Source organism: Aquarana catesbeiana, linkage group LG04, assembly GCF_042186555.1.
Source record: "Aquarana catesbeiana isolate 2022-GZ linkage group LG04, ASM4218655v1, whole genome shotgun sequence".
Classification (NCBI taxonomy): domain Eukaryota; kingdom Metazoa; phylum Chordata; class Amphibia; order Anura; family Ranidae; genus Aquarana; species Aquarana catesbeiana.
The window spans coordinates 133,407,415-133,432,523 of record NC_133327.1 but is presented as its reverse complement, the minus strand read 5'-3'; the positions used below and the strand labels follow the sequence as shown (position 1 = coordinate 133,432,523).

Genomic DNA, 25,109 nt, shown 5'->3' with positions numbered 1-25,109 from the left:
AAAATTAGTTTTTTTCCTGAAACTTCCCTCTTAACGTGAAGGTGCGTGTTATACGCCGATAAATACGATATATCCAAATAACATGCCCGAGCTCATCTCTTTACTCACACACAGCCACAAAGGCACAATAATTCTTGTTGGGCAGTGTATTAGTGCTCGAACGAACACACTTAGACCGAATTTTAATGGTTCAAAGAATGTCAGGCAAAATGTTCAGCCCTCACGCATGTTCACTTCATCAAATCTGGCCCTCTTTGAAAAAAGTTTGGACACCCCTGCCCTAGAGAATAAAATGGCGATCGCTCCAAATTTTTTATGTCACACAGTATTTGCGCAGCAGGCTTTCAAACGCAATTATTTGGGAAAAATACACTTTCATTTATTAGAAAAAAAAATAACAGTAAAGTTAGCTCCAATTTTTTAGTATAATGTGAAAGATGATGTTACGCCGAGTAAATAGACTCGTGGAATGGCGAAAAACTACGGTACTTAAAAATCTCCAAACATTTCTACAGGTTACCAGTTTAAAGTTACAGAGGAGGTTTTGTTCTAGAATTATTGCTCTCGCTCTGACGATCGCGGCAATACCTCACATGTGTGGTTTGAACACCGTTTACATTAGCGCGAGCACGGAGGGACAGAGCGCTTAAATATTTTTTATTTTCTGATAATTTATATTGCTGTCACAAGGAATGTAAACATCCCCTGTGACAGTGACAGGTACTCTTTATGGAGGCATCTGGGGTCTATAAGACCCCAAATCCCTCTTTTGCACTTAAAAGTATTCAAACCGCCAAAATCAGCTTTTTGGAATACTAGGGGTTTTTTCAAATCTGCGCCATTGGCAGCAGAATAAACCAGAAGTAACCGGAACCAGTTACTAGATAGGAGACCCGATCAAAGCTGATTCCGGCTTCAATCGGGTCTTCGGCCAGCCAGCGGTCATGTGTCGGCTGGTCCCTCGGGCCTCCCAGTGGGACGGGAGAGCCTGGGAGAGCCACGGAAAGTGGCGGGAGGGGGGACGCCCCCTCCCACTCCTTAGGATAACAGCCGAGCGGCTTTTAGCTGCGTTGGTTGTTATCACTAAAAAGCCAACCGCTGGCTCTAAAAAATGGTACTGGGGTGATGCCTGTAACTGCAGGCATCACCCCGGTATAACCCCCTTCAAGCCAAGAACGCATATTTGCATACAGTCAATACAGTCAGCATGAAGGGGTTAAATGTTCCTATGTTTAACCCCTTATTAACCCTTATTTTACTATAATCAGCCTTAATTAACTCCTTATTCTCCTTCTCCATTTAATTACTATTTTCCTGCTGTTTTTTTTCTTTCACTTCTATTTTTTAAATTATTAATAATTTAAACTTTTTTTGTTTGCTTTGTTCGTTAATATTTTTACACCTTTACCATATATTTACACGTTTCACAAAAAATAGATGTATTTAATTTGTAAATAGCCTTTCAATGCTTTGTACGATTGCTGATAGCTAAAGTATAAACAAAACAGTTGCAGCAGGTATCCGTAATTGGTATTGGCGAGTATTAAAAAAAAAGTATTGGCTCTCGTAAAAATAATGGTGTCGGTGCATTCCTATCTGTCACCACTAACCATGCCACTTCAATCCATGCCCAGTCCCCTGGACCTGTATTTACAGCAATTTCTATAGGGTTCCAGCAATCACCACTAACCATGCCACATGAATCTATGTCCAGTCCCTTGCTCCCTGAATCTCCAGTCCCAGAGGTTAGTCAGTTCCCAATACATCATCCTATAAGGTCTATAGGCAGCCTATGAATCTGCCATATCAATCAGGCTTCAGGATAAATAATACAAGACCAAAGTGAGCGCATCTTACCTGGAACCAGATTTATTAAATGCCACATTGGTAAGAGGTAATATGTGAGCTCGCAGGACCTAAAACAAGAAAAAAGAGCTTGTTAAGCCAATGCTGATATAGACACAAACTCCTCACAAACTGGAGAAAAGACATTGATAAATAAATGCCCCCAGCAGGACTCCTTTGTTAATTTGTCCGATATGTCGCCTTACGTATACAGAAATCACATGTTCCAAACAATTCTACATACTAGAGCAAAAATTTGAAATGTGACAAATGATAGCGAATTCTTAGGCCGTATAATGGTTAATGCAACGTACGTTCATTTTGCCTATCTTCTCAGAGAAAGCAAATAACTCCCCACACTCTATATTTAAAATTTCAATTAATTTTTTTAGATGCAGCCTATTTAGATGTGGAAGAAAAATACATTTTTATCTCACATTACATTAAAGGGGTTTTAAGGTACATTTTTTTTTTTTTAAAATAACAAACATGTTATACTTACCTTCACTGTGCAGCTCGTTCTGCACAGAGTGGCCCCGAACCTGCTCTTCTGGGGTCCCTCGGCGGCTGTCTCAGCTCCTCCCCGCAATAACTAACCACCTTAATGCGAGCTCTCTCGCATGGTGGTTAGTTATTGCGGGCGCACTCCCATGATACAGCCGGCGGCTATAGCCGCTCGCTGTATCACTCGGCCCCGCCCCCGGCGCGCCGCGTCATTGGCTGTGATTGACAGCAGCGCGAGCCAATGGCTGCGCTGCTTTCAATCCATCCACTATAGCCAATCAGCGACCAGGCTGATCGGCTGAATGGAGGTCGGGAGCGAGCGGCCGAGTTTCGAGGTGTCAGGTAAGTAAAACGGGGGGGCTGGGGGCGGCAGTATTTTCAAAAGTTTTTTCACCTTAATGCATAGAATGCATTAAGGTGAAAAAATTTATACCTTTACAACCCCTTTAATGGCAGTAGAAATTTCCATTCTCTCTCTTAAAGTTCCCTTTGTATTGCTTCTCAGTGGCTTTTTATTTTCCCTCCACGTAGTCAGTGGACGTTTATATCCCTTTAAAAAAGAAACCCATTACTTTGGTAGCTAGTGGTCTGTTATGCTCTCTAATAGGGATGAGCCAAACACCCCCCCCTGTTCGGTTCGCACCAGAACTTGCGAACAGGCAAAAAATTTGTTCGAACACGCGAACACCGTTAAAGTCTATGGGACACGAACATGAATAATCAAAAGTGCTAATTTTAAAGGCTTATATGCAAGTTATTGTCATAAAAAGTGTTTGGGGATCTGGGTCCTGCCCCAGGGGACATGGATCAATGCAAAAAAAAGTTTTAAAAACGGCCATTTTTTCGGGAGCAGTGATTTTAATGATGCTTAAAGTGAAACAATAAAAGTGTAATATTCCTTTAAATGTCATACCTGGGGGGTGTCTATAGTATGCCTGTAAAGGGGCGCATGTTTCCCGTGTTTAGAACAGTCTGACAGCAAAATGACATTTCAAAGGAAAAAAAGTCATTTAAAAGTACTCGCGGCTATTAATGAATTGCCAGTCCGACAATACACATAAAAGTTCATTGATAAAAACGGCATGGGAATTCCCCACAGGGGAACCCCGAACCAAAATTAAAAAAAAAAATTAAGTGGGGGTCCCCCTAAATTCCATACCAGGCCCTTCAGGTCTGGTATGGATATTAAGGGGAGCCCCGGGCAAAATTTTTTTTTAAAAATGGCGTGGGGTCCCCCTCAAAATCTATACCAGACCCTTCAGGTCTGGTATGGATTTTAAGGGGAACCCCGCTCCAAAATTTTAAAAAAATGGCGTGGGGTCCCCCCCAAAACTCCATACCAGATCCTTATCCGAGCACGCAACCTGGCAGGCCGCAGGAAAAGAGGGGGGGATGAGGGAGAGCCCCTGTTGATGGGGACAGGGGCCTCATCCCCACAACCCTTGCCCGGTGGTTGCGGGGGTCTGCGGGCGGGGGGCTTATCGGAATCTGGAAGCCCCCTTTAACAAGGGGACCCCCAGATCCCCACCCTCCCCCCTGTGTGAAATGGTTGTACCCTACCATTTCACAAAAAAACTGTCAAAAATGTTAAAAATGACAAGAGACAGTTTTTGACAATTCCTTTATTTAAATGCTTCTTCTTTCTTCTATCTTCTTTGTTTTATCTTCTATCTTCCTTCGGTTTCTTTCTCCATCTTATTCTTCTTCTGGTTCTTCTGGTTCTTCCTCCAGTGTTCTCATCCGGCATCTTCCTCCGTGGCGTCTTCTTTCCTTCTTCTCCTCGAGCCGCTCTGCATCCATGATGGCATGGAGGGAGGCTCCCGCTGTGTGACGCTTCTCCTCTTCTGACGGTTCTTAAATAACGGGGGGGGGGGCACCTGGTGACCCCACCCCCCTCTGACGCACGGGGACTTGACGGGGACTTCCCTGTGGCATTCCCCGTGACGTCAGAGGGGGCGAGGTCACCCGTTACGTAACCCCGCCCCCTTCTGACGTCACGGGTCCCCAAACACTTTTTATGACAATACCATGCATTTAAGCCTTTAAAATTAGCACTTTTGATTTCTCCCATAGACTTTTAAAGGGTGTTCCGCAGCTTTCGAATTTGCCACGAACACCCCAAATTGGTCGCTGTTTGGCGAACTGGTGAACAGCCGATGTTCGAGTCGAACATGAGTTTGACTCGAACTCGAAGCTCATCCCTACTCTCTAATATAAATAACCTATTTACCTGGAGTCACCTGGAGTAAGTCCTTTTTTTACATATTAAAGCAGAGTTCCGCCCAAAAATGGAACTTCGGCTTTTCCGGTTCCTTCCCGCTCCGGTGTCACGTTTGGAACCTTTCAGGGGGGAGGGGGGAGCAGATACCTGTCTAATAGTATTTTGCTCCCACTTCCGGGCATAGATACCCAAGCCACCCATGGGTATCTACGCCAATTCCAGCACAAGGCTTCACTTCCTGATTCCCTTACCGAAGATGGAGGTGGCAGCACCCGACAGCCGAGGGATAGTTTGGCTTCGGGTGCCGACATCGCGGATGCTCTGGACAGGTAAGTGTCCTTATTTTATAAGTCAGCAGCTGCAGTATTTGTAGTGCTGACTTTAAAAAAAAATAAAAAATCGGTGGACCTCCGCTTTGAGAACCACTTTTATATGGGCTCAGGGCCCCCTTTAATGGTAATTTTATGTATGGGGCAGTGGTCATTTATTTACCTGGGTAAAATGAGCCTTAGTTTGTTGGTTTCTATTCTGTTACGCACCCTAAAATAGAAACTCTTTACGACGGTGTTAGTGGTAGGCAGCTTGTTATATTCATGTATTTAGAGCTTCTTAAACACTGGACATCAAGGTACCCTAAAAAAGTCCCTTTACAATGGTGGTTTATGTTCTGTTATGCTCCCTAAAATAAAAACCGTGATTACATAAGTGTCAGTGGTAGGACAGCTTTTTATACTCATGTATTAAGAACCCCTTCAGAATGGTGGCCAGATCCCCCTATAGCCCTTTATTTTGGTGGTTAGGAGAAAAAAAAGCCGATCACCGGCTCATCAGCAAGGGACATCGGTCCCGAGGAGGAAGAGGCAATAATGCCTCATATGTGCCACCAGTACCCCATGCCAGTGCCACCTGACAGTGCCCACAGTGCCATCTATCAGTGCCCATGAGTGCCACCTATCAATGCCTAAAAGTGCCGCCTATCAATGCCCACCAGTGGTGCCAATCAGTGCCACCTAGCAGTGCTGCCTATTAGTGTAACAGATCAGTGCCCATTATTGCCACCCATCAGTGCCCATCACTGCCACCCATCAGTGCCCATCACTGCCACCCATCAGTGCCCATCACTGCCACCTATCCGTGCCCATCAGTGCCGCCTCATCAGTGTACATCAATGAAGGAGAAAAATTACCCTTTTGAAAATTTTTTTTTTTTTTTTTAAATTCAGTCAATTTTCATTTTTTTAACAAAGAATAAAAACCGCAAAGGTGATCAAATACCACCAAAAGAAAGTTCTATTTGTGGGAAAAAAATAATAAAAATTTAATTTGAGTACAGTGTTGTATGACCGCGCAATTGTCATTCAAAATGCGTCAGCGCTAAAAGCTGAAAATTGGTCTGGATAGGAGAGGGGTTTAAGTACCCAGTAAGCAAGTGGTTACATAAAAAAAACAGATTTAAATTTTAAAAAATACGATTTTTTTTTTTAAATAATTGATTTTTATCCACCCTGCTTGGCACACCTTTTAAATGTGAGCATTTTGTGCATTTTAATAAAGAATTGGTTTTATCAGGCTGTAATACACTATCAGCTTGCTTTCTCATGTCTTTTTGTAATTACAGTAAACCACTGATGGTCCGTGTGAAGATATGAGTTTTAAGGAAATGGAAGCTCTGTCTTTATGTTTGGGATTAACATATGAAGAGCTTTGAGACCATTGAGACCTTTTTGATTTAAGGTCCTTCATATCTGGAGGGCTTTTCTGAAGGTGGACCAAGAGCGCTGTGGGAGGACCAGAGACTGAGAATATCATTGTGGTAAAGATATTGAGGATATAAACCACTAGTGATGGATTCACTTAAAATTAACAACATAGTGGCTTAGTGGTTACCTCGTCTGCCTTGCAGCAGTGGTCTTTGGTTTGAATCCTAGTCAGGACACTATGAGAATGAAGTTTGCATGTTCCTCCTGTGCTTGCATGGGTTTTCTCCCATACTCAAAAGACATGCTGTTAAATTAAATAGCTTCTTTCCAAATTGGTCTCAGTATGTGTGTATATATGTGAGATAAGGAACTTAAACTGTAAACTACTTGAGTGCAGGGATGGATATAAACTTACAGTGCGTGTAAATTGTCAGCACTATAAAAACACCTGTAATAAATAAATATTTGACGTTTTCCTTGAAATAAGGACTTTTTCACAGTGTTTCTAACACATGGGAATATATTTAGTAGATTGTATATTTATGAACACTTATGTTTTGTTTACCGTAAGGCTTTATACATGCTGCTTTATAATGTGTGTATTGATGGTATAGGTTTTATCTGTTTCATGGCAGCTCCACATACATTCTGAACTGAAAGCCAGCAACTGAGGAATTTCTTTTACAGAGGGTACTGCAAAAGGAATACTGATGAGCATAAAGGGGTGAGTTTTTTAAATCATATACAGCTTTCACCACACTGTCTACCCCTCAGAAGTCAGAACACCTGCAGGGCAGTGGCGGTTGGTGCTCACAATTTTTGGGGAGGCACAAACAAAATGAAAAATTCTGAAAAAAAAAAATCAAACGCAGCCGCTGTGCCCATCAATTGCAGCCGCTGTGCCCATCAAATGCCGCCACTGTGCCCATCAAATGCCACCACTGTGCCCATCAAATGCCACCACTGTGCCCATCAAATGCTGCCACTGTGCCATCAAATGCTGCCACTGTGCCCATCAAACGCAGCTACTGTGCCCATCAAACGCAATCCAAAACCTGCTGCATTTTCAGATGCATGGGGTCACTATTAAAAATGAATGCAAGCTCAGCCACCTGCAAAGGAGCAGAGCGATTTGGCTGCAGGCAGGGCCGTTTTTAAGGCAGGGCAAAAGGGGCAGCTGCCCTGGACCCTGTCAGTGTTGTGGGGCCCAAAGCAGCTGTCTCATACTTGCCAACTATCCTGGTTTGATTTCCCTCGTCCCTTGAGGTTTTAATCCTGTGCTGTGTCCCAATATCTCAGTGTGAAATGCTGTTACTAATGCTGCCCACCTCTGCCCTATTGTTGTGTAAAGATGACTCACCTGCAGACCCTGTGTTTACATGTAAATTACCGTCATTCATATGTAAATAGCGGCAATATTCATATGTAAATAGGGGCGGCCAGCAGCATTGATATGTATATCATGCCCCCCTGAGGTCATATCCACAGTAATCTCTAGCAACCAATCAACAAGCAGAAATCATGTGCTGTAACCTCTAGCAACCAATCAGTGAGCCGTAATGTGTGCTGTAACCTCTAGCAACCAGTCAGTGAGCAGTAATGATACACTGTAACCTCTGACAACCAATCACAATAGCTGCCTGATCTGATTCAGTAGACTGATTTTGAGTCTAGCTGCTATTTATTGTATGTCTTAGAGCAGGTGGAGAGCAAAACTGCATGGGGGGGGGCAAGAAAAGTTTTGCCCAGGGTCCAATCAATATTAAAGACGGCCCTGGCTGCAGGTCGTTCAGGAACAGGCGCGGTTTACACACTGTCCTTCACCCATAGGCACAAGTGTGAACCTAGCCTAAGTGATATGTATCATTATACCTTACACATACCCTGTAATATATGTACCCATATTTATCCTTCAGTGTGTTTGTTTTTTTTCCATCCTTCAGTGTGTTTTCTCAAAATCCTTGAAAACACTTGTGTGAATGCAATAAAAGACATTAATTTTTATTGCTGAATATACTGTGGATTCACAAATAAGCAATATTTGGCCATAATTTAATGGATTTTTAATGTCTTAAAGAACTTGAATACATTTATGAATTTTTAACAGTGGTGTATGCTATATATAAATCTGGGCACCCTTAAAGTCCCATACATAGTGGCTCTTTTTTGTTACTTGTAAATTAAGGGATGTTGGGTTCCACCTATAAGATTCTTGCAACGTATATTAATAGGATTGCTATGGTGGTAGTTACACTACGGCTTCACAGCACCATGCATTGCCATAAAGCTGGTCTGACATACATAACTGTCCATTTTCTCTCTTTGAAAAAATGCCAATATACCGTTGGCTTGTATAAAAAAAAAAAAAAATTAAGGTAATATATAAAAATATATTTAGGCATTTTAATGCATAACATAACTGGTTACATGGAAGTCTGTTCATATCTGCCAGCACTTAAACTACTGCTGTTTGATCATTTGTATAACCAGAAATTGAATTTTTAGCCCAGAAGGTTGATAGAGGCAGAAAAAAGAAGGGCCCATTCACAGAGATAAGCTGCATTTTGCAGAAGGAAGCCTTTTCCCTGGCACTTGTAGACATGTTTCTGTATTGTATAATAAACAACCTTTATTTATCTCCATGGATGAACGGAACTGTCATTTACACCGTACGGGTATGCCCACTAATAGACATAGGTGTGCCCAGGAGCTTGTTCCAACACATTTTTTTTTTTACTTCCAATGGCCATTACTGTCCATCCCCATGCTGTGTGTAAATGACAGCTATGTTAATCCCTAGAGTGGAACAGAGCCTCATATTGTGCAAGAACAGGCATAGAAGTGGCAGGCAAAAAGCTGTGTCTGCAAAATGTTATTCATCACTCATCTGCACAAGGTCCAAATATTACTAATCAATTAAATTGCCCTTTTCATTAGGCACAAGGCCAAGGAAATAAAAACAGGAGAGGCACAAAGCAGAAAGATTCTTCAAGAATCATATCAAGAGTTTAAGAGTCAGAGGCATTACCAAAGTCCCACTATAAGTTGCTGATCACTGCCATTACTACTATAAAAAAGTTATCAATATTCCAGTATATAAACCACAATCCTCAACCCAAGGGCATATCGCTATTCTGTTCCCTCCTCCAACACAAAGAAAAATTCTCTAAAACTCCCCCAATGCAGCAATGGGAAAAAGACTTACAATCCTCCTTTTTCAGAGGTCCAGTGGTTGAAAGCCCTACACTACTCATACACAATAACACACTGTGTTAACCACTGGGAGCTGGCCCAGGACTAGGTGGAACCTTACCCCATATAAACCAGTCAAGTTCTTTCCAACTTATTCCCCTCTTTGCTGGAGAGGTTGCGGGCAAGTAGGTACCATTTTCCATATCCTATGAACCTGTAAGAATGTATCCAGTTTTTCACACCAGACTTTTCATCTAATCTCTAGACTCACTAGAATACTAACACCACCATATCCAGCCCTAAAAAATACTGAACTTAGATAATGAAAAAATCCCCATCCAATCTTGTAGTGTTGTCCTTCAGGTTCTATTGGTGGTCAAGTTACTATTTACCAAAATGTGGAGTAAGACTGGCGCCCAATATATCAGAACCTATAGTTATAGTCAATCTCCATTATACATATGAAGGAATGCGTTTTGGAATAATTGGAGTTTGGCTTTATCTACTAGACCATAACTGATATTACCCAATAGTTGTGACCATCTTTTTGTTGTTTTTTCACTATTGTACTGTTTCATCTTTATAGTTTGCACCCTCTTCTGTACATTCTACACCACCTACCTATTCCCTCCAGGACAATTTAATGTTCTCCTGTTATTGAATATTACTTTTATTGTATACTAACCCATGGGGTTATTCCTTGTAAACTTTTCAGAGATGGATTTTTTGGCCCTTACTCACATATTGTTTGTTCATGATTGTCCTAATTAAAACTCAATAAAAATATATTGTTAAAAAAAAATTCCAGTATATATACACCATAGTTTGTAGACGCTATACCTTTCCCACAAAATAATCAATTTAAACTTATTAAGTTTTTTTTTTATTACAATACATTTTAGCCTAAATTTATGAAGAATTTTTAATTTTTTTTATTGGATATGTTTAATAGCAGAAAGTAAAAAATATTGTTTTTTTTTTCCCTCAAAACTCTTGGTCTTTTTTTTTGTGTATATAATACAAAATAAAAAAACCCAGTGATGATCAAATACCTTCAAAAAAAAAAAAGCTCTATTTGTGTAAAAAAAAATTATACCACGTTCATGGCTATTACCAGTTAGTGGTTGTAAACCCTTACAGACCACTTTTACCTACAGGTAAGCCTAGATTAAGGCTTACCTGTAGGTGCAAGAAACATCTCCTAAACCTACATGGTTTAGGAGGTATTCCCAAAAGACAGGCACCGATGTCTACGACGCATGCAGCACTAAATTAGTCAAAAATGTCCTGGTCAAGAAGTGAGTAAAACCTTCCAGAGCTCAAGTGGTTAAAATATTAAATTAAATGAGAATAAATATATAACAATTAGTAAAATATATCCAAAACTTATATATGTATCACTTTTTGAATATATTGTACTCTTTTGATATATTTTTTCTCATTAGGTTCATATTTTAATCAGAATGTATTATACTTTTTTGTAAAATGGAGACAGGTTCAGACCTCTATCAGATTTTCCTGAGGATATCTATATAACTTGAAGTCCATGGTGCAGATGTATATCATTTAATAAAGTAATTTCTGTACGTAGACATCGCCTGCCTTCACAAAGTCTTTTCCTCTTGTGGGTCAATAAGGATGCTGTCAAGGAGTCAGAGATTATTAAAACAGCCATATGTAAGGATTCTAATTTCCCAGAGGGACAAGCTGTACTGCCAACATTCTGGAGCTGTAAACACATTACAAAAATTGCCACATATCTAAAATCAAGTGTGTATTATAATGACTAAGTGCCAAAGGCCAATCAAATATTTATTTTGAGCAATGTGTATGTCAGAACAGGTTAAATGTCAAGTTTATCTGATCTGTTCTGCCAGCATTTAATAATCTCCCATGTAATACTTTCAATAAATTTTTGAAGCCTAGGTGAAGGCTAATTGGTTTCAAAGTTTATCTCCAAACTTTTACCCCCACTTTACATATTTTTTAGGAATGTGTCAAAAAATGTATAAGGCATGTACACATTACATACATGAGCCGTTTCAATGAATGCATACATTTTGCAAAAGAGCTTACAGTGGAAGGAAAACCTAACTATATCTATTCTTAAAAATACCCCCCCCCCCGCCCTTTTCCAAGTTATCCTACCTAATCTGTATATACAACAGATCTGTATACTTACCTATTTTTAATCCGCACCAGTCCTGTCACATGATCCTGCAGCTCTGTGTAAGGAAGCGCTCAACAATGTCTCTGGATTTCAGGAGCCATGATGTCACCCCTAGGTTCCCATAGCCCAGTCGTTGTTGGTGCTTACTCCCCTCCCCTGCAGCAGCTGCTTACTGACACAGGTAAAGAGAGCTGCAGGATGATGGAAACCAGTCAGGCTGTGTTTGTCTTGAGTACAAAAAGGTAAGCCACTGTCCCCACCTATAACTGGCCCTTGCAGCAATGAGCAATGGAGGGCAACATATGTTAGAAAAAAGCCAAGGAAAATTCTAAGCTCACTTACTGACCAGCTTGCGGACAACCAAATTAACCTGTCTAAGAGTATGTGTTAAAAACAGGGTTTTAGTCTGCACACATTTGCAAATACATGTGTAAGCTACAGGCCCCACCAAGGCACCCTGGTATCTGTAGTCCTATCACTGACTTAAAAAGTGACTCCACAGTGGAAGAACATGCATTCTGATGGATAGATAGAGGGCAGATGGAATAAAGGAGCCCACCCTTTCTTAAAGGCACAGGGGCACACTGAACACCCAGCACATAGCACAATGGCTGCAAAGGTGTCAGTGCGTTGCCTGACCAGTATATCAACAGTACAAAAAGGTAAGCCACTGCCCCCACTTATAACTGGCCCTTGCAGCAATGAGCATTGGAGGGCAACATATGTTAGAAAAAAGCCAAGGAAATTTCCAAGCTCACTTACTGACCAGCTTGCGGACAACCAAATTAACCTGTCTAACAGTATGCGTTAAAAACAGATGTTTAGTCTGCACACATTTGCAAATACATGTGTAAGCTACAGGCCCTGCCAAGGCACCCTGTGTTTGTCTTGACCAGCCACCTGCTTTGGCACCTGCAGTTTGCAACTGATGGCACTATCCAATGGCCCCCTGGCTTTCACACATCTATCAAGTGATGACTGATAAGTGATGGGTGATGATATGATACCACCTGCTGCAGGACTGATAAGTACCAATATACCATTTAAGGCCTGATTCACATCTATGCATTTTTTAGTCCGTTTTCAGTTTTGCAGAAACACACTACAGTCCATTTAACGTGGTTTCCTATGGATGTAGTTCACATCTGTGCATTTTATGGAAAGGGCCAGGGATTTTTTCTGGTTTTTGGTTCCATAGACTTCAATGGATCAAAAACGTGTATTGAAAAATGCAAAATGCATTCAGAATATGCAAACTGCAACCTGCATAGGTGTGAACCAGGCCTAAGAGACTTGCCTTAAAGTAGAACTATAGGCAAAACTTTTTTTTTTCGTTTTGGAAAGAGCATGGGAGAGTTATAACCCGTCAGATTTTTTCTGCCATCTGTGTCCCATTGTGGAGATTTCCCTTCAATTCCTGTCCCATAACTAAACAGGAAGTGAGGAAATCCCTGCAAATTAAGGGAATTCCCTGGGGACCCCCAGGTCACCAGAACTAGTGTCCCCATTGGAAGATTTTCCCTCTATTACTTTTCTGGGGACAACCCAAAATTTGGTATTTTCTTTTACTTTCATTGATAATGGTAAACAGGACAAATAGAGAGGGTGTAACTCCCTAACGGGGCACAGACAGCAATAAAAACTCACAGGTATTCTAATCCCTCTTCACTCTATCCAAAACTAAAAAAATGACTACTCACTACATATGGAGTTCCGCCTGTATTTGGATCAAGGCTGTTGTGTGGGACTGCTGTCCAATGATTGTGCTGCTATAGAGCAGCACACACAATGAAATGTTTGCGAATATACAATGTACCATATTCTTGAAGATTTCATGCGGCTTGGTGAGCATGCGTTGCCTGCCTGCTTTTCACAGTGTACAAATTCCTGTGAGGGAGGGGCAATAATTTGATGTAACAGTTTTACCTTTTTATACATATGACTTCCTCTGGACCAGGAACTACTGTATAGTACTGTGATTTACACCTGTGCAAGGGAGACAAGGAGCCATACATATCTGTGTTGGGTTGAACCCCTTATTAGTCAATAACCTCCTCTGGACCACAGGTGTTTCAAACTATGGCTTTCTAACTACCACTTGAACTGCCTGACCGGTTTATTAAAGCATTTAATTGCACTGCATATCTCCCTATAGTGGTACTGAACAATTCTTGCTCCAAATGATCTGTGATCACTCATGGACAGAGACACAATACATAGCCATACAAGTAAGGCAGATTCATTTCAACCACAACAAGTTTTCTTAAAGGGACATTCCTGCAAAATACGCCTTATGCCGCGTACACACGGTCGGACTTTTCGTCTACAAAAGTCCGACAGCCTGTCCGACAGACTTCCGGCGGACTTCCGGCGGACTTTCGGCGGACTTGCAGCAGACTTTCTAACGAACGGACTTGCCTACACACGACCACACAAAAGTCCGACGGATTCGTACGTGATGACGTACACCGGACTAAAATAAGGAAGTTCATAGCCAGTAGCCAATAGCTGCCCTAGCATGGGTTTTTGTCCGTCGGACTAGCACACAGACGAGCGGATTTCGGGGTCCGTCGTAGTTACGACGTAAAGATTTGAAGCATGTTTCAAATCTAAAGTCCGTCGGATTTGAGGCTGAAAAAGTCTGCTGAAAGTCCGGAGAAGCCCACACACGATCGGATTACCAGCCAGCTTTAGTCCGTCGGCGTCCGTTGGACTTTTGTAGATGAAAAGTCCGACCGTGTGTACGCGGCATAAGTTTTTTGATGGACTCTTTTGCAGTCAATATATGCTCTAGGGGTGGCCAAACTCCCTAATTCAAGCAATATGTGATGAAGTATATACAATATACGGAGTATTTAGATCAGGGGTAGGCAACCCGCGGCACGCAAAGCCTCTTTTGCCAACACTCGACTCCCTCCCCATCAGCAGAGCAGTGCAGGGAAGTGTCAGTGAGACAATAATGCATTCCAATCTCAGAATTCCCCATGCTGCACCTGCACTGAGGGGGAGGCACTGTGCCCCCACACATTGTAAAAGATGGGAAACATTAATTGGTTCTTTAACTTTGCTGTAGCTGCGATCATCAGCTTTTGTGATGGGAAGAGATTGGGTGCAGTTCTGCTAGGGGGGGCGGTCCCTGTTTCCAGGAGGAGGAGGACTGTCATTGGCCACTGCTAAAGCCAACCACAGTCCTGCTAGCCACGCCCACCATCTGAAGGAAGATGACTCGCTTGGTTGCCACTACCAATCTCAGAAAGAAGAGATTTCACTGTGATTGAGAAAACCATAATCAGGTGACAGTTTGTGGAATTACTGTTGAGCTTCTGGGAACTTTGTTGAAATTATTCCTGAACCTTTGCATCACTTACTACTGAACTCCGGCACTCTGTGTCCCTTTAAGCCACAGCCAGTATTCAGCGCAATTAAATCACACCCAACCACTTTTCCTCAGCTGCGGGGGCCCAACTTATGATCCTGCACACAGGCCCACTGATTTCAGAAATTGCCACTGACCCAAGCTCATCATTGCGCATACTTTTGACAAGTGGCTCAGAGTGCAATATCTTGCTGGATTAGGAACTGGTAAGTAAGTATAAGAATTGAGGGATGCTGACAGTTCAGTTACACTTGAAAGTGTGGGATCTGACCTTACAGATCTCTGATAGCTCCATATGACCAACTTATTTCCACTTTGTTCGGGTGATCAGATCTTTCAGTTCAGCTTTTCTCAAGCAGGGTTCTGTGGAACTCTGGAGTTTCTCCAATGGTTGCTAGGGCAAAGAGCAATTTCTGCCTCTCCAGTTAGTAACCACTGACCCCAATGGTCTGTTTAGTTATCTGCATGGAAAACATTCTTCACACTGACCACCAATGTAAGTAAGCTCTTCTCCACAGACCGCCAATGTAAGGGAGCATTTCACTGATCAATAATCAAAGAAGTCTCTTCTCTTCTGACCAGCAATGAAATGGAGCACTTTTTCACTGACCATTAAAGCAAAGTAGGAATTTCTCCACTGATCTCCAAAGTAGGGAAGCATTTCACTGACCACCAATTAAAAGAAGTCTCTCTTCTCCAAGACCACCGATGTATGTGAGCACTTTTTCACCAACCACTACAAGTGGGAATTTCTTCACTGATCACCACATGAGGGAATGCTGCCATTTTAACTGTCACCATTCCTATTTTTGTCAAATATTCTTTTTTTTTAACAAACTCTTTATAAGAGAAGAACATGAATGAAACGGAGTGATAATTATACAACAAGTTATATGCAATTACTCAGTAAAGCAGTAATAATTTCCATAGTAGCACTGGGAGGTCATACCAGCCGATGAACAAATATACAACAAGGACAACAGTCCGTGGGTAAAAAGCTTATAACATATATACCAACAGGCTAAAACTCATATATTGCAACGGGCGCCACATATGAGCTGACCTGTAGTACACTGGACATGCAGTAGTAAATTTACACATCAGCACTGTCATCGACATCACAAGTGGAAGCATTTTCCAGCCATTTATCCTATATTTTATGATACTTGGTAGGACACCCTCTATGACCATACAACACTTTCTTGTAGGGTAGGGTGGCATTAACAATGGCTATCCATTCTCATACAGTTGGAGGCAGCGCCCTGAGCCACACCCAGGCAATTAGAATTCTAGTATTTCCTGGTAGAGCGCTGCGCTGACCTTGGACTTGATAAAACACAGTGCAACACCAGCAGATGACATGGCTCCCCAAATTATCACTGACTGTCGAAAATTCTGCATTTCAGTTGGAAATCAAGGTCTGGAGGAAGAGTGGAGAGGCACAGAATCCAAGTTGCATGAGGCTAAGTGTGAAGTTTTTATAGTCAGTGATGATTTGGGGAGCCATGTCATCTGCTGGCGTTGGTCCACTGTGTTTTATCAAGTCCAAAGTTAGCGCAGCCCTCTAGCAGGAAATTATAGAGAACTTCATGCTTCCCTCTGTTTACCAGCTTTAGAGAGATGCTGATTTCATTTTCCAGCAGGACTTGGCACCTGCCCATACTGCCAAAAGTACCAATACCTGGTTTAATTATCACGATTTCACTGTGCTCAATTGGCCACCAAACTCACCTGACCTAAACCCCATAGAGAATCTGTGGGGTATTGTACAGAGGAAGATGAGAGACACCAGACCCAACAATACAGATGAGCTGAAGGCTGCTATCAAAGCAACCTTGGCTTCCATAACACCTTAGCAGTGCCACAGGCTGATCGCCTCCATATCTTGCCGCATTGATGGAATAATTCATGCAAAAGGAGCCCCGACCAAGTATTGAGTGCATACTATACTGTACATGGGCATACTTTTCAGTAAGCCAACATTTCTGTATTAAAAAAAAACTTTTTTTTTTTTGGTCTTATGTAATATTCTAATTTTCTGAGATACAGAATTTTGGGTTTTCACTAGCTGTAAAGCCATAATCATCAAAATTTAAAAAAATGCTTGAAATATATCACTCTGTGTAACACATCTGTATAAAATATAAGAGTTTCACTTTGTGAACTGAATTACTGAAATAAATTAACTTTTTGATGATATTCTAATTTTATGGGATGCACCTGTAAATAAAAAATTACACAGAAAAGCCTTCGGGGTTTTGTAGGCTGCACTGTGATATAAAACCCTTTATTTTTTACCAAAAACCCAAAACAATGATAACCGGTGACACTTCTAGTGTACTACCAAACTCCTTGTTTCTATCACCGTCTGCCTTTTATTCTCAGTGTCTCATTGTTCACTGACTTTTCTCTATGCACATACCTTCTCATTTTTCTTCTATTTTTGGGTATTCTTAGGCATATAAATCCCTCTTTTTTTTTAGCTCTTTTACTTTACGTTTCCCACACTTTCTGTTTAACCTGATTCTTCCCTTCTTCTCATTATCTCACCCACGCCACAAAGCTCCCTTCTTTCCATTCATCTTTATCTGTAGGACTTTAATGATGTATCACTGCGGATCCTGAATTTTACCATTCCGGCACAGTTACAAAACTGACACAAACTACAAACAATTCTCTGTAATAATATAAATGAAACATAAGGCACACTGCCATATACTGTATATGCACAGAACGACACCCGTCCTCTCATATTTCATACATGAAATAATGCATGAAGGAAAATGATGTGTTAAAAATGGACAAAATATGCATAAACGTACGCAGTAAAATACATCACATATGCAGGTTACTGCAGAAACGTAACTGATAAAGGGCATGGAGGCTCCCAGATATACAGTCATATGCCTATGTACAAAAGGCTAAAATAATAATGTAACCACTTCTAAAACTTTCCCTGTGGGTGAGATAATTAAGATATTAGCACTATTTTTATTTATTTTATTTTTGCTATCCATCCTCTTAGCATTAAATTCCTCATTGACTTGCAATAGTAAGCTATTTATAAAACAACAGCTCCCTCTACTGAATATATTTGTACATGTCCCCAATAAAGTAAGTGCAAAAGGACCTGTGACCTCGCAAGACCAGATAGAAGACTCCAGAAAAAAGGTATGATTTCACAATTAAAATAAAACAATAATAAAGGTGACCTGTCAGGGGTTGACCAACCTGGAGTTGGGCTTTAAATTTAAGGGTTCATTAATGTTAGGCATTGTACATGGATGGAAACATCAATCTGCAAGCTGAACAAAAAAAATCAGTGAGTATAGCCAGCTTTTAGCTGGCCATACATGATTAGATTTTCGTTTGAACATTCATAGAAAAATCATTTGGCGGAACATTCTTTTTTTGCTGTCATTGAGACAACTAATTTTTATTTTAGACAATTACATAGGTTGTAAACCCTTCCATTTACCCAGTGAAGTGACTAACATCAGGTGATACACAGAGAAGAAAGAAATCTTACATAAGTTGTACCTGTCTATCTGCCGTCTTCTCAACTCTACATCCATTCAAAGACAAATATTTAAAGCATGTCTGAGAGTTCAGAAAAAAGGGGGGCGGAGAGCCAAAGTTACACTCTGCAGAGCTCAGTGAGGAGAGATCTGAGAGCTGATTGGAGGAAAGGGACACACCCCCTTTCACACAGCACACAGGAACAGAGCTGAGGCTGTCAATATGCTAGAGGTCCCTTCCCTTCACCATTTTTCTCTTGGTGTCAGGAAAACTTGTCAGAAATGATTCATGCTGATAGCAGAGGAATGAAGCAGCAGACAGAAATGCCACTTTGTGCTCTTACTTGAGACAAGTACACACTATAGAGGGATATGCTTTGCTCATATTTCATGTCTGGGGTTTACAACTACTTTAAAGAAAAATCAGGTATGCGCTCCACCTGCGCAACAAACCCACCAGGGCCTTAAATGTAACTTTTACTTATTGAGTAAATATATATTGTATATACTGAAGTCAGAAAAGGTGACAGTGCTGTGCAAGTAGCCAAGTAACCAAAAGGGAGGTTTAATATCATTGGTGAAGGATGTATTGAGGGAGTTCAGCTATTACCAGACTGGAGTTGGGAACAGTGGTGTGCTGGGCTTCAGAGAGACAGTCAAGCTCTTCAGTAGCCATTGTATCCTGTAGTATAGTCCAAGCATGTAGACAGTGAGGGAGGGTCACTGTTGACCACCCATATGATATATTGGGGATCTGTTGAGGGTACTACTTATGGGACTCTTTCCGGGCACCCACAGTGATCATTCTCCCTGACCAGTGATTGAGAGCATTGAGTTACATCCGTTCATTTGACAACAGACCTTCATTGGTATCAAGTTTAAGTTTTAGCATGGCACACAGTAAAGTAACACATGACAGTCGGGTTTTTTCTGACTTTGGTATATACATTATATATTTAAATAAAAGTTATGTTTTAGGCCCTGGTGGGTTTGATTAGCGGGTGGAGCGCATCCCCGTTTTTTTACTTTAATTGTCTGCTGAAATTCCAACAAGGTGGGTAAAAAACACAGAGGAAATATATCAGGCTAATACCATTGGGTTTATTTTAATTTTAGCCCTTAAAGCGGATCTTTATCCATAAACAGAAAGTTCTCCCTGTCCATCTACCCCTACCCAACCCTCCGCTCCGCTACCTGTTAGCACTTTTTTTTCCCTTTTTTTACATAAATGGTTCGGTCCAGCCTCCAATACACATCGTTTGTATAGGTGAATGATGTATACTGTGCCTGCTGTGCCTCCTGGGGTATGTACATCACATATTCCAGGACACTTTCATGTTTCATTCACAGAGGAGGAGGGGTGGGCCACGTCATCGGGAGGCCCGCCGGCTAAACCAGGAACATCACACATAAACATGGTGACCCAAGCAGCAGCTGCTGAGAAGAGGATCTCGGCAGGACAATGCTGGATCCGATGGGTGAGTGAGTATTCAAACTGTGGAGAAACTGGTAAACAGGGGTAAAAAAAGAAAGGGGGTGGGAATTTGAAGATCCACTTTAAAGAGGAACTTCCCTCTCCCAATCAACACTGACTGTCTGTAATCCTTATGCTGCCAGGATTAGTAAATTGATAAGAAAGTATATCATATTTACTTGTTTTAAACTTTTTGGTCTCTTGCACATGATACTCTTGTTTTTCTTTTGTATGTTTTTGCAAATATTTTTGCACATTTTCGCTCATATGCGTCCGCGCAACAGCGTGCATGTCACACATCCCAGGAGTCTCCAGGAGGGGAGGAGAGGAGGAGGGTTTTCCCAGCTAAGCACACTCTCCTGCATGCATGCTTGAGCTAGTCATATCTGTGAACGTCAGAGTTTTACAATGCCTTATGGGATGTGTAGTTCCACAACAGATGGTGGGCTGTAGTTTGGAGATCCCTGAAATAAAGCATGGATGGATGGGGGAGTTTGTTTTAAATAATAAAAATGAATGAAATTGTGTTTTTGGTTTGTGGTGCTCAGATGCAGTAAAGATCCTTCAAAAGCCCTAAAAATTTAATCGACTTGCTATTTGAATGGAATCCCAGACGTTAATATAGGCAGGTTTCATTACAATGTGTACATTTTTTTTTTCAAACAAAAAACACAGTTGGAATTTCATTCATTAATAAAAAAAATTCCATTCTGTTCTTTGACTTTTTTCATCAGTACAGTCAAAAATGAACTTCGGTTTATTGTTACTAACTATTACTATAAACTATAAAACAAAAGTTTTCGAACAAAGAGCTATTGGTGTATGGCCAGCTTTAGAGTGTTTTTAATATAGAGGCTTCTCCGGTTTTGGGAGACGGCTGTAAACAATCCTAGGGGGCTCACTGTACATCCCAGTCGATGTCTTTTGAAGACGAAACGCGTCGGGTGTATGACGCCATTTTATCATTTGTTACTGCGCTAAATGTACCCTTGTTATTTTTAGGAACTTTTTTATCTAAACTTTTACTGGAAGTTTCTTTTTTGATATAATAAAATTTCCCGGTAATCCGGAATTTACACTATGTGGAGCCTTTTTTCTCCTTATCCACTTTTCCTGATTGCATGAGATACGAATATTCATTGGAGGAGGAATCCGGGACATCGCTTTGGATTGGGAACCTTTCCAAGACCCTCTTGCCAGAGACCAAGGACAACTGTTACCCTACCGTACTTAAACGGTGCAAGCTCATACGACTCACCGTCGACGGCCTGTGAGTCCACCGCGTCTGGTAAGAGCATTTTATATCATTTTCTTTGCCTGGTCAAGAGTTGGAAAAGCCTACTTGAAGATAGGAATAGATGTTATTGTGATACCTGCATCTACCCAGGATTCCTTTACAAAATTGAATGAACTGTTGAATACCCTAGGGACTCGCCATTCATCCCCACCTTATGTCATGTTGCAATATACACATTTGGGCTTTGGATTTGATGGTTGATGATTATATTGATTGTGTGCACACGATTTATAGGTTTTTTTCATTATATGTTGATACCAAGTTATATTTTTCTATTTACATTTTTTAAACAGGTCACTATCAATAGGTTCACCTGTTGGGTTTAATAGAACCTAACGTTCACAATATACGTTGATATTACTATTTACATCACTTTACTTCCATAGAGGTTATCACTAGTAAATTCACACGTTGGGTGTAACAGATCCTAATGTTTGATATGCACATAGGTGTTATACATGACACACCTTCTTTATGCACAAATTAGCGCTACACTTTTCTATCCTCATCTTCTAATACAATTAGTCTAATTGTTAGTGTTGGCGGCTTGATTTTGTTTGGTTGGCGCAGCAGTTTTTTCCTGATTTTACTCACTGTACATGTGCAGTCAGTGGTGGGAAAATTTGGACCGTAGAATGTAAACTACAAAGCAGGCTGTGGGTGTGTTGCTCAGCTAAGAATGCAGTTGTGAGTGGGATAGTTTAGGATCAGGTAGCTAGGGGGGTGAAAAAATGCAACATTATCGAAGTATACTGCAGCTTTAAATGCTTAAAGCTGAACTCCTGCTTTTAATATACTTTACATAGTTTGTTTGGGCCAGCTTGGCCCAAACAAACTATGTCCCTCACTAACATGTGAACCTGCTGGATGTGCTATATAAATTGTATATAGTTGAGGCTACATACAGCATACTGCACTGTGTTCCCGGTAATAGGTCTGAACAAATTAATGGGGTGGGCAACTACATGGCAAATAAGGTTTAATGTAAAAAATGTAAAATAATGCATTTGGGTGGCAAAAATATGAATGCAATCTATACACTGGGGGGGAACCTCTGGGGGAATCTAGGATGGAAAAGGACTTGGAGGACCTAGTAGATAATAGGCTCAGCAATGGCATGCAATGCGAAGCTGCTGCTAACAAAGCAAACAGAATATTGGCATGCATTAAAAAGGGGATTAACTCCAGAGATAAAGCGATAATTCTAGCACTCTACAAGACTCTGGTCCGGCCGCACCTGGAGTATGCTGTCCAGTTCTGGGCACCAGTCCTCAGGAAGGATGTACTGGAAATGGAGCGAGTACAAAGAAAGGCAACAAAGCTAATAAAGGGACTGGAGGATATTAGTTATGAAGAAAGGTTGCGAGCACTGAACTTATTCTCTCTGGAGAAGAGACACTTGAGAGGGGATATGATTTCAATTTACAAATACCGTACTGGGGACCCCACAATAGGGATAAAAAAATTTCACAGAAGGGAGTTTAATAAGACATGTGGTCACTCACTAAAATTAAAAGGTTTAACCTTAAACTGCGTAGAGGGTTCTTTACTGTAAGAGCAGCAAGGATGTGGTATTCCCTTCCACAGGCGGTGGTTTCAGGTGGTTTTTAGTTAAAAAACTATTAGATAAGCACCTGAACGACCGCAACATACAGAGATATACAATGTAATACTGACATATAATCACATACATAAGTTGGACATGATGGACTTGTGTCTTTTTTCAACCTCACCTACTATGTAACTTCCCGTCTCATACCCAGAACACAGTAGAGTGTATCTGCGCGGCACTCAGCCATTCAGAGAAAGCAATGCTTCCTCTGATTGACTGACTCAAAGAGGTGGGCTGATGATGTTACAACCTCTGACTCAGCCAATCAGATAGACTCTATTGTGTTCCGGTTATAAGACAGCAAATCTCGGCTCCAACCTGGAACACAGTGTGGTATGCTGTATGTAGCCTCAGCTACATACAGTTTATACCGCACATCCAGTGGCCTCAAGTTAGTGAGGGACATAGTTTGTCTGGGCCAAGCTGGCAGAAACAAACTGTAATGTACTGTATATCAAAAGCTAGAGTTCAGCTTTAAGTGTGGTGGCTGCATTCGTTTTTTTCCAGACATGTTTCCCTTTATATTCACTTGGTAATCTGCCAGTAACACAATTACTGTCCTAGGATGACAACCCAGAACTCGCTGTACTGTTACTATGCCTACGCAGTGTTATCACCCAAGGCTACACACTCCTGATTTGGATTACAGAACACCACCACTTCTTATCTCAATGACACAAGAAGGAAGTTTTCTGTAGTCCACAGAGGTGAACATTAATCCACAATAGGCAGTTATGGCCTCTGTGGATTTCTGGCAGAATAAATAGAAATTTCTGTACATGCAGCGTGTTTAAATAAAAAAACATGTGGAAATGAGCATGCATTGTAGAGATTTACTGATTTACTTTAATCGTAATGTTGTGCATGAAAAAATTATTTTTATTAATCATGAAAATATCACCATGCTGAGCAGAGATATGACCCAGCACACACCAAGCTCACCTGGTGTTCAACAAAACCGTGGGCACTTACCTTGAACAGATAAAACTTATGGTGGTCTTGCTGTCCTATTTTTTCTTGCAATCTTAGTAAGAGTTGTTTTACTTGCTGGGTGCGGGAGGCAGTAATAAGAGGTTCAGCTTTCTGCATTTCATCCACTAGCAGATCCACATTAGTGCTAAATGGTGAAAAAAAGTAATAAGCCATATTTGTATCAAAACAAGCACATTTACCAACGTACATAATGTGTAATAAAATTATTCTAAAATGCAAAAGTAAGCAAATTGGTTTTGCTCAGAGGCTATAGACATTTCTATACATGGAAAATAAACATGTGATACTCTTAGGGCGTTTTCACACTGTGTGTAGTGACTTGTGCTTTTCTGCACAGGATCGACTGAGGTCACTGCAGGGACACACAGGGGGAGATTTACTATAGCTGGTGCAGCTGTGCATAGTAACCAATCTGTGTGCACCAGTTTTAGTAAATCCCCCTCAAGGTGGTGGTGGTTGATTTACCAAAGGCAAATAGACTGTGCACTTTGCAAGGGAATTCGCTCCATAGCTTAGTAAATGAGGTGAAGCCTCACTTTGCAAAGACTACCCAATCATGTGCAAGGGGAAAAAAAAACAGCATATTTTCTTGCACATGATTGGATGTTGGAAGTTAACAGAGCTTCCCAGGGTTTATTTACTAAAGCTAGAGAGTGCAAAATAAGTCACACTTCTGCAGATAAACCAATCAGTGTCCAGGTTTTATTGCCAAAGCTCAATTGAACAAGCTGAGGTTAGAAGCTGCTCTTGTGACTGTGACTAATTTTGCACTCTCTAGCTTTAGTAAATAAACCCCAACGCGTTGTGAAAAAAGCAGATAGAAAACCATAACTTTCAATGGCGTTGTTTTACTAAAGGCAAATAGACTGTGCACTTTGTAAGTTCAGTTGCACTATCTACAAGATAATTTGTTTCAGAGCTTTGTAAATGAGGGGAAGCTCTGTTAACTTCCAACATCCAATCGTGCAAGAAAACATGCTGTTTTTTTTTCCCTTGCACATGATTGGGTAGTCTTTGCAAAGTGAGGCTTCACCTCATTTACTAAGCTCGGGAGCGAATTCCCTTGCAAAGTACACAGTCTGTTTGCCTTTGGTAAATCAACCACCACCACCTTGAGGGAGATTTACTAAAACTGGTGCACATAGATTGGTTACTATGCAATCCCCAATGTTTTGTACATGTGGGTCATAATGCATTGCTCTAAGATG

At 41.1% G+C, this 25,109-nt stretch overlaps 1 protein-coding gene and 1 long non-coding RNA gene across 2 annotated transcripts in view; one reads left to right on the top strand and one right to left on the bottom strand.

Moving 5' to 3' along the window:
* LOC141141415 (uncharacterized) overlaps positions 1–6,755 on the top strand; it is a 61,874-nt gene extending 55,119 nt beyond the window's left edge. Inside the window, exon 3 of the long non-coding RNA XR_012244066.1 lies at positions 6,188–6,755. This is a non-coding gene — a long non-coding RNA (uncharacterized lncRNA). The remainder of the gene's footprint in view (positions 1–6,187) is intronic.
* The window catches only part of DAW1 (dynein assembly factor with WD repeats 1), a 106,298-nt gene that overhangs the window by 62,956 nt on the left and 18,233 nt on the right, over positions 1–25,109 (bottom strand). Inside the window, exons 3-4 of the mRNA XM_073629064.1 lie at positions 23,881–24,025; positions 1,858–1,916 (exon numbers count right to left, since the gene is read on the bottom strand). Of these exons, the coding sequence (XP_073485165.1) occupies positions 1,858–1,916; positions 23,881–24,025 (204 nt within the window). The remainder of the gene's footprint in view (positions 1–1,857; positions 1,917–23,880; positions 24,026–25,109) is intronic.